The following is a 16,667-nucleotide window of genomic DNA, read 5'->3' on the forward strand; positions in this document are numbered from 1 at the left end:
GGAGTGTGTTTTTCTTTTTAGTAGCATAGGAAGACAAGGGTTGAGCCAACTTAGACAGTCTGCATTAGTGGGACTAGAAGTAGTAACTCAGGTCTCCGTACCACAGGCCTGGAAGACCTCTGAACCTGGCTTGCTTCACTTGTCCATTTTCAGTATTTTCTTTGTTCAGTTGAATAACTAACTCCAATTTCTTTAAACTCTCTTAATAAGAGTTCTTTCCAGCTTTCTCTGACCTGTGGAGTCCCTTTCATTGATTTCTTTTGGATCGGTATCCAAAATACCCAAGAGGGTATATCCATACATATTCCCAAAAGTAAACCCGAGGACCATCCTATTCTCTCTATACTCTCCTTTACATCTTATTGATGCGACTAGAGAAGTCTGGAGAGGCAAATTTTCATGACAATTTAGTGAACCTGAAGTTAATTCCATGCCTCCTGACTCGCAGGCGTGGCTTTTCTAAGTGTTACTAAATAATAAGTCTTTGTGTTTATATGTGTCAAAATTTAGGAGCAAAATAAAACCACAATATATATTTATTACAGGAAAAAAAAAACTTTTGAAATCATCACTCTATGCTTTCAATTCCACTGACTGCTCGAAAGTGACTAGTAGAAGAGGAGGCATTCTCTGTTCATTCAAATCAGCAGGTGCTCATTGAGTACCTGCTATGTGCTAGGCACTGTAGAAGACACAAATACAGTTGTGAAAGAGAAAGAGGAAGCTTTTGCCCTCAAAAGAGTGTAGGTACCACATTATATCTAATGTATGCATTGATTTTCATACCCTAATTAAATATATTTAAGGGATTACTCTGTGTAAGCCCTAAATGGTCTGTTCTAGATACATGATACATAGTTTATAACAAGAAAAACAAGAGTCCTGCTTTTACTGAGCATGAAACTGAAAATTTTCCCATTTTCTAGGGATACACAATAAAGAACTCAGATACCATCCTTTTCCTACTGCTTATTAACTAATGCAATGAAGGAAACAGAGATACACATGCACACACATAGTTAATTGAAAGTATTTCTTAATCTGGGGATTGGAACAAGTTCTAAGCTTGTTTTAATTTCTGATACATAACTTTTGGCTGAGTGTGAAGTTTAGTTGGGTTTAAAAATAGATCTAGATTTCAGTGTAAATGCATTGGACTGTATTCTAACAACTTTGCCTCTCTCTACCTTTATTCCTTTGTTTTATTGAATTTAACTTGAATGAAATCTTTTTTTATTTGTCTAAGTCTATTTCTGTCTAGTAAGGAAGTTGAAATTGATCATGCCTTGACTTTGTGGGCCATCAGAGAACCATGACATTCCAGAGTATTGATTTTGTGGTGTTAAAGGGTGACAGATCTAGTGTTAAAGTGCCAGGAGAGAACTGGGTTTCAGATTGTACACCATAAGCAGTCCTGGCTTTTGCTGAGGCAAGACTAGCTTTTTAAAGTAATGGAAAGAATTGTGTCTTAGGTAGTTTTTACCACATAAACGTGGAGAGATTAAGCCAGAATTGTGTAATCGTGCATTCATAAAAGAAATGTTTCACCTTTGATACATATCTAAATATGTACAATTTAGAGAATGTGTATATGTGTGTACCCAGAAAGTGTACTCTGTGTTAAGATTATTGAGTTATATTTAAAGTCAGTATGACTGAATCTTTTAAAAACATATTTCTTCTCACATTCTGGAAGTTGCTTAGTAATAACTGAAGTTCTGTTATCTTTCAATCTATTTTTGCAATCATTATTTTGCATTTTGTTTCTGCCATGCTTTCACTTTGTCAGGAACCATAGGATGCGAATGACGATGCTCACAATTCAGAAAAGCTAGAGGTCTCAAGTGTAACGCTTAGTGGTTCTTTGTTAGCCTTTGGGACAGAGAATGTTGACAAGTACATTATAATAGCTGCTACAGACATGAACTTAGGACGAGTAACCGTGGTCATCTTTCAATGTCCCATTTCCCTGTGAATTTGTTCTTTTTCAATTTAATGGACTTTAGTGAATGCGTTGAAAATAACATTTTGGTTATAAGATTATTGTGTGGAAAACTCTACTGAGCTAAGTCCAAGTGTATCTCTGGAAACTAATCAGAACTGTACTAGATTCATTGACTTAAGCCAATCTGTCATAGTCATCTTTTAATTTATTTCCACACATTCTTCCAAGTTCCCATTCTTGAATAAGACTGACCTGCAAAAAAGAATAGAATGTATTTTATAATATATGTTTGTTCTGTTTTCTGACAACATAAGTATTTTGCGTAAGCCGATTTGCTAGGAAGTGACAGCTTTGAAAAATTGGACATAGGAGCTGCTGGAAGCATTTCAGTTCCAGGCAATCTAAATAGTGTAGAGGGGAAAATGAAATATCACCGTGTTTTAAAGATGACAGTTTTGTCAAAGATTCCCTTTCACTCTTTGGCTTAAAACAAATGGAGTAAATCAAGTGTATCTGTTCAAAACATACATGTGCTCTCACAGAGGAAGCACTTTATAGGAGTGTTTCTTTAGAGAGAACCAATGAGAGAACTCTCTTCATAAAGTGTATCATGGGTTGGGAAGTCTGTCATTTTTGTGACCTAATGATGATTTTATGATCAATGAGATTTCATAAGAACTGCCTTTAAGAAAATAGGAAAACATAGTTTTAACACCATCTGAGTATAGCTTTGCTAACACATATTGGATGTTCTTCAGGAGTATGATAATGTAATTATTATTTTGGTGAGAGTGTGTGTGTGTGTGATAAAAGGGGCAAGCAAGAGTTTTTTTGTTGTTGGTGGTGGTGGTGGTTTTTTTTTTTTTTTTTTTAAGATTTTGTTTATTTATTTGACAGAGAGTGGGAGTGGAAGAGGGAGAAGCAGGCTTCCCCGATGTGGGCTCCAACTCAAGACCCTGCGATCATGACCTGAGCCAAAGGCAGACTCTTAATGAGGGAGCCAACCAGGTGTCCCAAGCAAGAGTTTTAATAAACCTAAGATAAGAAACTGAAATTTTTATGGGTGTATTAAAAATGGGATCATACTCTCTACCTAAAAAATGCTACTGGATATATTTAAGAAGGTAAAGCAAGTTTGACAAAGCCTGCTTTTAAAAACAATGTTATCACTAATTGGAGAGTCAGTAGAAGGGAGTCTAGTTAAGAGCACAGATACCAGGGTGAGACTTCTCAGCTTAAAATTTCAATGCTGCCATTTTTTTTAGATCTGTAATTTGGAACAAGTTAATTTTTCAGTTCCTGAGCCCCTTCATTGTTAAATGGGATTGATAATGATACCTACTTCCTAGGGACCATGTAAGCTAGCCCGAGATCTCATAAACATGCAATAGAATGTTATTATTAGTAATTAAAAACTTTTAACATATGATGAGGCCAAAATAGAAGCAGAAACTTAAAAAAAAAAATTTCAGTAATTTGAGCTCAAATTTTCCAGAAGTCTATAATATATAGATTATGTCCCTTTTAGGACAGTCATAAATGAATAATGATTGCATTTTAAAAATTATTATTAACAAAAGAAACACTGCTCATTATCACTTATGTCTTATACATATCCTGTAATATATTTTAGGAATTATACTGTAAGAAAATCACTGGTAATTTCCATCTTTTAGATTCCACAGTTACTCAGTTAACTGATTTCATGTTCACAGGTATTTTTTGTTGTTGTTGTTGTTTTTGTTTTTTAATGTTATGTCAGAGGTCGTTATGTCTTGTAAATGAATGTGTATTTTAATTATAGTATGTTCCAACTCACTTTTTGGCAAGAGAGGTTATGTTAATACTGTTATTTCCTGAAACAACTTCCATTTACTATGATACATTCATTAATTCTCTGTTCACTGTGTCCTTAATTTGTCTCTTATAAGAGACACTTGGTAGTATGCTTTATCTGGATTATCACCTAAATCTGTTCCATAAGAAAGATTGATTCATTATGCTTTACACTAAAAAAAAAAAAAAATCTTATAACATGATCTATTTAATACATTTTACTTCATTTTAAGGGCCTATCAGCTTTTCATATAAATGGGATTGTCATTTTTATATATGTAGGACTCTTGGTATGGTTTGGCTCCAAGCCATAATACCACCTATCCTCTTAACTCTTTGGAAACATTGACTTATTTTCATTGCATTAGTGCAGATTTAATTTTATTTCATGTCCAAGATGACAAAGGTCACTTCATTAGGCACCTCATTTGCCTTCCCTCTCTGTAGTTTTTTGGTATCTTATACTAAGTATCATTAAAAAAAAAAAAAAAAAGTGCTCTGCTTCCATTAACAAAAAGTGAGCAGAGAACAAAAAGCCAATTATTTGCAGCACATAAAATCCTTATGATAATTTGGTAGACTTTAATTAAACTAATACATCACACTGCACTTATAAGACAAAGGAACGAAAGAGAAGCAAATAATCTTTTTTTTTTAATTCTGTTAGGAAACACCATATTGCTTTTTGATTAAGTGCTTTAAGACTTGTGACCTATTTTAAAAAGCAAGATTTACTGTCCTTTTCATAGAAGACATATTTAAAAAGTTCTCTATCACATGAATTGGGACGACACCCCCAAAATTTGAAATGAAACTATAAAAAAGCTTGGCTTCATTTTTATTAATTTCTTATGAATTTTCAGATTCTTCAAAATAAAGAAAGATTCTGCAAATTTAGCTGATGCAGCTATGTTTTTATTACAAGGAATTTGGTTTTGGTATTTACTATATTTTGCTTATTTTTTGCATTGTCATTTATTCTTTTTGGTGAGTGCATTGCCATTATTAATGTGAAGTGTAGTATAAATTAAAAGGACATCTATACAATTTATATATCTTCTCTGCATTTCACAATTAGAATGTAGTAGAATTAGAGATACTTGAATAATCTCATCCCAAAATCTTTGATTTGTTTTAAATTGTAATTTTCATAATCTGAATGGAAATAAACCACTGGATTGGGAATGAGGGTATTAAGTTTTAATCCTAGGTCTTCAGTGTAATATTGGATATGTCTTGTCACTGCTCTGGGCTTCGGTATTATTACTGGTAGAACGCAGTTTGGTAGAAGGTGATTTCCTTATCTCTGCAATTATCTCTCTACATTAGTTATTAATGCAATGTCTTTCTGTGTACTAAACATTAGCATTTTTTTTTTAAAGATTTTATTTATTTATTTGACAGAGAGAGATTACAAGTAGGCAGAGAGGCAGAGAGAGAGAGGAGGAAGCAGGCTCCCTGCTGAGCAGAGAGCCCGATGCGGGACTCGATCCCAGGACCCTGAGATCATGACCTGAGCCGAAGGCAGCGGCTTAACCCACTGAGCCACCCAGGCGCCCATAAACATTAGCATTTTATTATGCCTATATCAATCCCGAAATCAGTGCCACTTAGTATTTACAAAAGTATTTATGAAAACATTTTTAGAAATTTCTAATTATAAGAAAGCATAAAATTTTGAAGCTGGCCAACCACAAATAATATTAAAAGAGAATTATATTCAATTTAGAAATCCATCTGTTATTAACCCAAGGACTGCATAATCGCTGTGCCCGTTCTTAAACTGTTAACATAGTTCCTGTAAAGCTGGAAACAGGGTGGCTGGACTTTGTAATTTTGTCCTTTCTCACATTTACTTTTTCAAGACTCAATTAACTCCTTGGGCATTTTACTTCATTTCCTTGTTAGTGGATCAAACTCTTAGTGAGTTTATCCATCACCTGGAAACATTTTGACTACTTTCTACTCTTTGCAGTGAGTGTTTAAGACTCCCCAAGTAGCTCTCAATTTTTCAGGCGCACGATTGCAATTTCAGGGGCATTTAAGAACAGCCGAGTTTGCTATTCACTTCATCTTCTCATTAACATCCAGTCCCTGTTCAGACAGCTTATTGCATTGGCACATGAACACTAGCCAGCACTGCTCTTGTTTCCAAAAGTGGCCAATATTATGGTCTGAAGAGGATAATGATGATGGCTTAAGTTTGCATCATTTTACATTTTTATTATGAGCTTTAAGAATGGAAATGCATTAATGCTCAACTTTGGCCAGATGTAATTAGAACTGTAAAGCTAGGATCCATTTTAGTGTTTTTGCTTGTATGGTATAGTCTTTTCTTGTTGAGCTCTGTTACTCCCTGGTTTGGGAAAAGTGTTTCTTTAAAGGATTTATTTAAAGGAAAAATAAGAAAAAAATAAAATTATGAATTAAGACACACAGGATTTAAGATTTAAGAATAGGCTGTTCTAAGCTAGGAATCCGCAAATACTTAATTAGTTTTAACAAATATTTGTTTTAATTGCATTCTCTGGCTTCTGACAGCTAACTAAATTTTTCTGTGTATTTCTCTCTCTTCTTTTTTTTTTTTTTCAATGAACCAAGGGATTTTATTTCCTTTTTGCATTTGGTTCTGTGAATGAACCTTTCATCAAAATTTGAAATGCATAAATTAAATATATTTTAATACAGTTAATTTGCATGCACAGAGATTTAATTATTCAGGTAAAAAATACCCAGATTATCTTTTCTTTTAGTGGGTAAAATCAAGCATAGTCCTCATTCTTCTCTTAGATGGCATAACTATTTCTAAAATGCTAGCATGAGGCTTTTATAAAGAAGACATCTTTGCAGACAATATACATTTACTTTTTCTCCCCAAATCTTCTTTTAACTCACAGCAGTGATCCTAATTTCTTTCTTTTTATCTATTTATCTATCTATAATTTTTTAACTTTTTTCTGATTACTGAAGTAATATACAGTTGTTGTAACAGTTTAAATGTGGAAATGTGTGCTTAGAATGTAGAAATCTGCTATAAACTCCAAAGGTAATCAATGTTTGTAAAAAGGTAATGTTCTATATTAAAAAAAAAATGTTAACTACAGTTTACCTTTGAACAACATGGGTTTAGACTGCTTGGGTACACTTACATGCAGATTTTTGCAGTACAGCACTATAAATGCATTTTCTCTTCCTTATGATTTTCTTTTGTTTGTGTATTTCTAATTTAGGATGTTCCAGACGGTTTTGTTATTGTGTTTATAATTATCACATTGGTTTTTCCTACATGAAGACTTAAGCTAAGTAGAGAAAGTAGAGAATATACTCCATGGTGTTGCTGAATGGGAATATGGAAATCTCTGTTTTAGGCAGGGGAATCTGCTCACTCTCTCCTGATCTCACCTCATATGTGCATCACGGAGTTGCCTCTTCTCCCATAGTGTGCCTCATTTCTGGAGATCTCAAGCCAACTCTTCCCTTAAGACCTAGGTTAGGTTCCGTTCATCAGTGAGTGCTCAGCCTGCTGTCCTCATCACAGTTTCCGCTCACTCTTTGAAGCTCTCATGGTTTTTACCGACTTGGCCCTTCTCTCTTCCTCCCACTGTTTGTAATCTTTTGCATGTATGTATTTGTATGTTCCTTCAATAAAAATTTCCTCAGAACCAGGACTGTGCTTGATGTTGCTTTGTATTTCCTGCCATACCTTCTGTAATGTCTCTTACCTGATTGGGCTCTCTAACCTCTGGCATTCTGCTTAACTCTGAGATTCCATGATTGTAACAGTCAGTCGATCAATAAATATTGATTGCTTGGCTGTCCAACCTAAGGCATTCTTTCGTTAGGGCCCAAATCATTCATTTTCTTGAAGTCAGGGCAAAGTACTTATGATGAAGAATCGGTATGAAATTATTTAGTCCCCTTCCTTCCATGGCCGGTTCAGTGGTTGACTCACAATCTGAAAGTCTTCTTTTCTTAAGCATGTAATCCAGACTGTGCTAATGAATGGCCTTTGTGTGTGTGTGTGTGTGTGTGTGTGTGTGTGTGTATTCTCATGGGTGGATGGGGATAGGCTTTCCTTTCTTTGGTTGGATAGAATTTGTCTAGTCTTTTTTTCTTTGGCAATTTAGACAACTTTTGTGTATTTGAAGTTGTGTTCATAAATTGAAACAATTATGATGAAATCCTGAGTATGACATATACTTAGTTTAGGAAGTTTCCATAAGTTTGGTTTTTATCCCTGATGGCGAAAATGGAGGCATTTGCAGTTGTAACTTAGCTGTTTACTTTTAAAAGATTCAAAGTCAGATAAAAAAAAGTAATTAAAGAAAATACAATGTAGGGAAAAAAATATTTTATTATGAGCCAAAAGTCTTGGTTTAGGGCCTTGATTCTTATCTGTGTGGTTTTTGTAAGAAGATTAAACTCTCTGAGTTTCAATTTGCTCATATGTAAAATAAACAAAATTGCAATTTCTACTTTATAAGGACTTTGTGAAATAAAATTAGTTAAGTACAATCTTGTAATAAACATCTATACAGGTGTTGCAGTAACTAATAATTAGTGTAAATTATGGTTTGGAGTACATCACTTACAAAAATCAAAAGGAAGTAAAAGACAAAAATACTGTCCACAACTGTCCTCCTCATAGAGCTCCACTCACCCAAACCTATGCTTAGATTATGTCCCATTTCCCATATCAAATGATTTTCTAATATTTAAAAAAGTAGCAGATAAACTGTCAGTGCTGATAGGTGGCTGTGCCTTGGTTCAGCTACTTTATTATCCTGTTGATGCTTGAAACTGGGAATATCTACTTCCTGTTCCTGGATTACAGAAACTGCCATCAGTATGGTTATCCCTGCCATGGAATAGACTCTGCTCTTTATGTGATAGCTCTTTCTTTTCTCCAGATTTGAGAATCAGTCAAGGAGAAAATCATGAATATTCATAGCACTTTTTACATATTGCCAGCTATATACAAACACATTCAACAGATACTTGTATTTGATCTACATTAATTACATAGGTGCATGATTTAGTTTTGAAGTATATCTAATAAAAATAAGCAGAAAAATTGACACATATTCCTTTCAAAATATATATTTCCTTATTTATTATTTTGAGGTGTTTGGTTTTTTTTTTTCTTTTTTAGAATTAAGAGCATATCTCTTCTTTTGTGTGAGTGTTCAGAATATTCTTGCACCAAAATCTGAATCTTATTTCTATTCTCTGCAAAAAACACGTTGCTTCTAGCACTAGTCACCCATTATTGGGAAGTCTGGGAAAAAGAACATAACTTTGATAAGTTAACTTTTCACCGATAAAGCTCATTAGTTAAACTCCCAGGAATTAGAAGCTGAGTGAGATATAGAAATGGCCTTGTAGAAGGTGTTCCAGAATGACTTGATTCCATCTTACTCTCCCCACAAGTGCTCACCCATACCTGTGTGTGTGTGTGTGTGTGTGTGTGTGTGACAGACAGACATACTGTTGCCTGGGTGATAGAAAAAATCGAGGAGAAAAGTTGAGAGGCAGAGACAAAGGCTGTGTCTCTACAACTTTGTCTGAATTGGACCTGACTGAAAGATTGGTTTGGCCGGATTTGGTAGAGCCTTTCTCCTCAGTGGCAGTGATCTGAAAATTGCTTCCAGTGCCATTTTAGTTAGCTGGTTCAAATAAAAACAAATATATCTTGGTAACATCCATTTCTACCCTGACCGTCACCAATGACAGTTTTCAGAATGGTGATTCTTAAGTAGTTCTCCATGAACTCAATAAGTAATCTGAAGTATGCACTTTTGCTTTTAAACATAAATCTTTAATGGTAAGGAATGAGTCCATTTTTCTTGCTTTAGTGACAGGTGAATATTAGTGCCCAGATGCGTTCGTTCAGTGCATCAAAGCTTAAAACCACAAAAACACAAAACTGGCTCCTGCATAGTTAATTTATGAAATGAATTTTATGAAATGTTATTCTTCAATGACATATTAATATGAGGATTTCATTAGGCTGCATGGTTGTATGGTGACTTTATTACTTCAATGCATTCTATTTCTTGGGTGTGTTTTTAACTTAAAAGTATGTCAGGTCTTGAAAATAGAAAATGAAACATTTTGACACCTCTGATTTCCTAATGTTTGTTTTTATTGCTTTACTTATGTATTCATTTATTAAAAACCTTGTAGACAAGTTTACATAGTACATTTCCTTAGTGAAAAGAAAAGAATGACTGTTATATGGGAATGATTAAAAAGAGAAGGTAGTGAAATTTGAGAAACTTTAGGTGGCTAGACAATTTAAGACAGAATTATAGAAGGGAAAAATGGGGAAAATAATATGCTAGTAAAATAAAGAGGATTTGCTGCAATTCAAGAAAGATCTATTCCCTAATCATATGACAAAAAAACAGAAAGTTAGCGATAACCACAATTAATATTTTGGAAAAATATTTCCAAATATTAAAATTAGGTAATAGTAATACTGTGATGTGACAAATAATATGACTTCTTTAATTAGCTATCCAAAAACATGCATTCATTCATTAAACCAATTTTCACTGAGGACTGACTATGTGCCAACACCAAGAAATGCAACAATAAACAGAACAGAGGTGACATTGCCTTCAGGGAACACACTGCAGCCTTGAATAGGGTGTGAGAATTAATGGAGGGACTTCATGGAAGTAGTTAAATATTTGATAAATGCTATCGCAACACATCACATATAGTAAGAGTACATAACAGGAAGGTCTAATGTAGTCTTGGCATGCATTATGGCTACATCATTATGCTTGGTTTGAGGATAAAAAACAAAAATTGAAACTTTCAAGTATTTAGCTTTCACTTATTAATAAGCATTTTTGAAATGAGATGGGCAGTCATATAGCCTGTGTAAAATAAGATAATTCATCTTAAACTTATGATTTAAATTAAGAAGATTCACTTATCAGTGATGCCTTGGTAAACGTGTGTTGCTTGTGTAATTGGCCAGAGCATCCCAGGCTACGTTAGCTTTTATAGAGCTGCTACAGAAAGAAAAAACAAAAAACAAAAAACAAAACAAAAACATATTCTTTTCATTTCTAGGAAAAGATAAAAATTAATTAAAAAAATACAACATCTTAAAGCTGCTTAAATTTATACAGCTAATATTGATAATCTGTGATTAGGGCAAGTTTAAACATTTTCCACTCTTGGATATGAACAATTAATTTCAAAATTAGATATTACTTGTTTTGGCTTCTTTTACACCATTTATTTTGAAAAATGAATTGGTCAATTATTTCATGAAATAAATCACTTATTTCTTTTCTAATGATTCTCGTGTCCTGATGCTTTTGTTGCATCGGAAATTAGGTGGAATATGTCTCTTTACTGATTCTAATTGTTAAGGATTGTTAAGGATAAATAATTTGGTAGTGGATGGTACCATAGAATATTCCATAGAATTTTTATTCTGTGGAAGTGATTTATTTTGTCTTTTTGGCAATCTTCAAACTTGGTAGAGGTTTTACTAACATCAACTGTACCATAAAACTAGAAGACAATAGTCTGTACCTTCTGGCACCGAGAGCAGAAATCAGCCTACTGGTCAGTCTCAAATTCAGAGAAATATTTAACACTACTTAAAACTGACATTAGCACCAAAATATTTTGAAGGAAAATTACCATCACTTTTATTTGTGCAACTAGATACAAAGTTGGAAAATATTGTCCTTTTAGGGTCAGGACTTTGAAGGGTAGAGTAATCCATCCTTGACCTGAGATCAGCAGACCATTTATTGATAGCATGTAAATTGCTCAGATTTCTGTAAAGAGACTCCGAGCTATCTAAAGATTGTGTTTGGAGACAAGAGAGCTACTTTGAAGGGTGTGAACACACGGATCAAGCTCACGTTCCTGAGATCTTGGGTATTTATAAGTTGCAAAAGCTGTAACAACAAAATTACCATTTCATTCTTCTTTGTATTTGTAATATAAACAAAGCCAGCAACCCCCACTAGCCTGCCATCGCTATTCTGGTGACATTTTCATAGACTTGAGAAACTTGAAGCCTGAAACACAATTAATTCAATGTTTCTTTTACCATGCAAATATCTCTTGTCAGAGACGGCATCCATGAGATTAGCCAGCAGTATTGATTTAGATGCCCCAGGGTTGTTAATTGTAGCTAACGGTTATGTCTCTTTGACTTCTGAAAGAGGTTATGGCCATTGCAAATACATCTTAAGGAAGGAAAGAATACTATCAGCCAAGATGTGCACCCAAGCTTTGGAACTAAGCTAGCAAGACCCTACTCACATCCCTGTAAAGCAGACATATATTTTTGTATTTTTTATAGGTGGATACAGTGCAGACCACGAACCCCCCTGGCCACATTGAGGAATCGTGTAAAATGAATGTATGTGCTCGTAAGTGAAACACATGTAATGTTCCAACTCAGTGTGTTGGATCCTAATAGACTTGGATTATCTTGTGTAAAAAGAAATCGATTCCCAAAAGGCAGGACCACTATCTGATTAAAATGAAGCTCTGATTTTGGAGAAAACTAAAATGGACTTAAAATAAAATCTCTGCAAAAAGGAATAAAACTAACCTTGGCAAACAAACTGAAAAAAAAAAAAGAAAAGAAAAGAAAGCAAGCTCTCAATATGGAATAAAGAAGGGATGTGAGAGAGGTTTTGCAATCTTATTAATTACTGTGGAGAAACAGAATCAAATATCGTCATACTCAGGAGTGTGAAAAGAAGAACAGGAAATCCTTTCCCTTCGGTTTGCACTTGAATGGACTCAAGCAAAGAGTGGAGACATATCCTGTTACTGTTTATAGTTAATAATGTGGAGATTAGTATAGATGTGATTTCATTTGTCTTGCTTGAACTAATTGGATGCATTATGTAGAAATCACCTGAGCCTGTGCTAGATCAACAAAGAAAATGGAAATGTATACCTCAGGACTGAATTCTGGGAAAATTAGAATGTTCAATGCTTTTTAACAAAGTGTTAAGAAGAAATACTACTGCCGGTCAGGGAAAATGAGAAACTAGTGGACAGGAAAGAAAATAAAATTTAGGTCATTCTGATACTTGTCGTAATATAATTTATTACAGTGTAAAAGCAGAGGATAGATCGCAGTATATCTCACAGAACTTTTACACAATTTCTGATTGAATTTAGGGTAAACCACATAAATGTTCAAGGAATGTATGGCCATTTTATCAATAGGAAACTGGCCTTTAAAATTTGTGGTCCTATGCATTCACGTATGCAGACGAGGGCTTTTTTTATTTTACTAAAGGATGAATTGCATGCAGGAAGTACCTCTTTACTTTATAGTTACTTGCTCACCTGAAGATACTGTATAAAGTCTAATTTCTGTATGAGTGTATGTGGATGCATTTGTGTGTGTGTGTGTGTGTGTGTGTGTGTGTGTGTGTGTCTAAGTGGAAGGAGGTAAAATTTAATGGTTGACATTTGCACTTTGGTTCATTGCCTAGAATGTAAAGGGGTAGAGTAAACTGTCTTAAGCCATTTCATATGTGTTATCACTATTAAAGATTATTATTCACATACAAAGTCATTCTGATATAGAATAACTACTGCAAAGGCTCTCCAATTAAGTGTAATATTTATTGCCATTGAGTCATTTAAATTAAGTCGTACCAATGTCTGAAAATGAGAGTGGGCTCCTGTGAAATCGTTTGAAGACAGTTGGAAAATCCTATTATACTCTTTCAGGCACTTCACTCAGTGACAGAGGATATGAATCGTGGATGTTCTTATAGAAGATATTTGGGAAATATTTGATTTTTAACTAAAACTTTTTAATCCAATCTATAAGTTACAGTTTTTTTCCCACTTTTCTTCAAGCTAAATTAATAATAAGTAATCATATATTAACATAGATAAGATGGTAAATACTTAAAACAGATTGACATATCTTTTGTAATCACCATGTGCCATAATAATTTTGAAACTATTGTTCTCTGGTATTTGTATTCATTTCTCTTTATCTTACTGATTATAGTAAAACTTTTTACCTCTTCTTTCTATGTGACAATCAACTGAAGTCGGTACCCTAACTATATACTATTACAGGGATTTTTGTCTTCATTTATGCTATTATAAAAATTATAAATCTATAAACTGTATAATTCTATTGTATTGAATATTTTTCTGTGACCAAAGTAATAAAAAAAAAAACCTGCTTTATAAGATGACTATATTTCCTATTTTCATAATCCTTTAAAACAACAGGATGTAAAATATGCTCATGTTCCTGATTTTTGGAATACAGTCACCACATCTTCACAATTTGAGAGTGAAGAGCTTAGCCACTTTAGATAAAGAGAAAAGGTTGGGCAGAGATAAGGTTTGAGGGAGATAATTTTGAAGGTGTGAAGAGAAAAGTACCCTGAACTGACTCAGGAGTTTTGAGGTCAAATTTTGCTCTGCTAAAAAGCCAGACCCGATGAATAATTTTTTTTTTTTTTTGAGTTTTTGGGTGTTCAGATTTCTTACCTATAAAGGATGAGTTTGGATGGTGCTGTCAATTTTTAGATCATTTTAATTCTAAACTTCTAAAGTTTTGAAACATTGCAATGTGACATTTCATACTGATCATATTAATACTCAATAGTGATCATTAGTATTAAGGGAATTCCATGCTTTTCCACTTAAATTGACCTAAAGCTGAATGTACGTCTTAAGAGTAAGGGAAAATACTAATTCATAGTTATTACTGTGCATCCTTAGTTTGACTCAGTGGCAGTATGTACTGAAGTATAAATAATCATGTCCTGGGATCAATAGGTATCTCTAAGTTAATTGAACCAAGAGGCCCCCCAAGTACAAAATCACTCAATCTGTAGCAGAGAAAAACCTTTTTGTTCTGCACTGAGTTGAACACATTCCCTGCCAGCATATTAAAGTGCCAGAACCAGTTTTTCTTGCTCTTTACCCCCTGAGGATTGATCAGCACATGAAGGTCTCTTTGACTTCAAAGGCATTCTGGGCTTGGATCAGCCTGGTTGGGTTCAGAGGAGAAGGAAACACTAGCCCCTGATGTTTACTGCTGTGGGCCTTTCATCCCATAGTCCTCTGCTTAGGAGAAGCAACAGGCAGAGGAGTCTTGTAACGGTTATAATTTCAGGATTAATGTTTAGTCATGAAATGCCTCACTCAGAAGAACAGCACTTTTATTTTAGCTTCCAGCCACTACTCCAACTGGGAAAGGTCAGAGACACAGTATGAAGCAAAGTGAAAGCATATACAGGATGTCAATTTGGGGAGGAGGGTGCCTGCTAACTGGCAATGGTGTCGCTTTCCAAATCACAAAGGTGGCATGGATAAACGTCAGGTATCCTTAGTTAGAGAACTGGTCACACTGAACGTTTGTTTCATTTTGGCGAAACTTCTGGTCATGTATGGAACCGATTTAGGTAATAAAATTTAATTTTGTCAGTTTATTCTTCCTTATACAAGATTAGAGATTTAGATGGGAGACCACCTACCAAGCCTCTCCCATGACCCGCTATAAGTAAAAATTTCACTAAAATATGAAAAAACTTTCAAAAATATTATTGAGGAATAAAAGACTATGCTTTTCATTTTAGTTCTGGTTATTATTTTTTTTGTATGCTATTATTCCACTTCCTGGTTTTGATAAATACAAATTATTTGAACTGATTTTAGTATTTCTTTGATAACTATTTATTATTTAAAAAATGTTTAATGTTTTAAACTTTAATTCCAGTGTAGTTAAAAAACACTGTTGTAAACAAAACAAAACAAAAACATCGTTTTATTGGTTTCGGGTGTGCAATACCACACTTCAACAATTCCATGTATAACTAGGTGCTCACCAAGATAAATGTACTATTAGTCCCCTTCACCTGTTTCATCCAATTTATGTTACCAAGAGTCAGCTCTATGCAGACGATATATTCATTGCTCTATTAAATACTTATATCAGCCTCATGAAGCAGATTCCATTATTGTCATATCATCTGTTTTACAAATGAGGAAAATTAGGCACAGAAAGTTTGGGTAAATTTGCAAAGATACAAAGCCGGCAGGAGGTAGAGCTGGGCTCTGAGTCCTGCCACTGGACTGCAGAGAGGCTCCACTCAGCAAGTGGGTCAAGGAGCTCTCAGGCCAAGCACTGCAAAAGATTGGGGTGCAAGTCAGGTTCTGGAATTATCTCAGGGTACAGAAGTGGAATTTTTTTTTTTTTTTTTTTTGGTTCTTTCAGATCACACATTTGTTAACGTGAGTGTGGCAGATTCAACATGCATGACTTAGATGTGAAAGGCATTCCGAAGTTCTTAGCACACAGAAATATTGGATAAAGATGGAATCTGTGATAGAAAGTCTGCTTTAAATATTGGTGACAGGGAAGAAGAAATTCTTTTCTGACCTACTTGTTTTGTAGGCTTAAAATATGTGACCACGTACTATTTGCATCAAACATTATTCGAAAATGAAGGCTGTTATGGATTGAGGCAAATAACAACCGTATTCTTTGAACAAGGAGAGCTCACGGTCTAATGGGAATTCCAGACACACAGGCTAATTACTACAAAGCCATGTGCTAAACGAAGGACTATGATAGTAGCTAAGAGGGCAATGTCGGCAATCCAGGTTGCCTGGGTTTGAGACGCGGTTCAGACAGTTGACAAACTGAGTGTCCTTTGAACAGATAACTTGACTCTGCCTCCATTTTTTCACATGTAATATAAAGCTAATCACCACATCTGTGTCATACATTGATTGTGATTATTAAATGAGATTTAGCCAGGTAATGTGAGTATGACCTGACAAGGACTCGATTTGTTAATTTTGTTATCTTTTTTTATAGTTAACATATGAATAGGGTGTAGTTGCT

The 16,667-nt window shown here is 34.4% G+C and overlaps 1 protein-coding gene across 10 annotated transcripts in view; it reads left to right on the forward strand.

The window, feature by feature from the left end:
* The window catches only part of PCDH7 (protocadherin 7), a 415,361-nt gene that overhangs the window by 51,933 nt on the left and 346,761 nt on the right, over window positions 1-16,667 (forward strand). Inside the window, exon 2 of one of the 10 annotated variants that reach the window (XM_032334052.1) lies at window positions 12,123-12,527. The exons of the other annotated variants lie outside the window; for them this stretch is intronic. Coding sequence (XP_032189943.1) covers window positions 12,123-12,200 — 78 coding nt within the window. The 3' untranslated portion in view covers window positions 12,201-12,527. Of the gene's footprint in view, window positions 1-12,122; window positions 12,528-16,667 lie in introns of those variants that run through there. 10 annotated transcript variants of the gene reach the window in all.

The sequence above is a fragment of the Mustela erminea genome, chromosome 2, assembly GCF_009829155.1.
Source record: "Mustela erminea isolate mMusErm1 chromosome 2, mMusErm1.Pri, whole genome shotgun sequence".
Classification (NCBI taxonomy): Eukaryota; Metazoa; Chordata; class Mammalia; order Carnivora; family Mustelidae; genus Mustela; species Mustela erminea.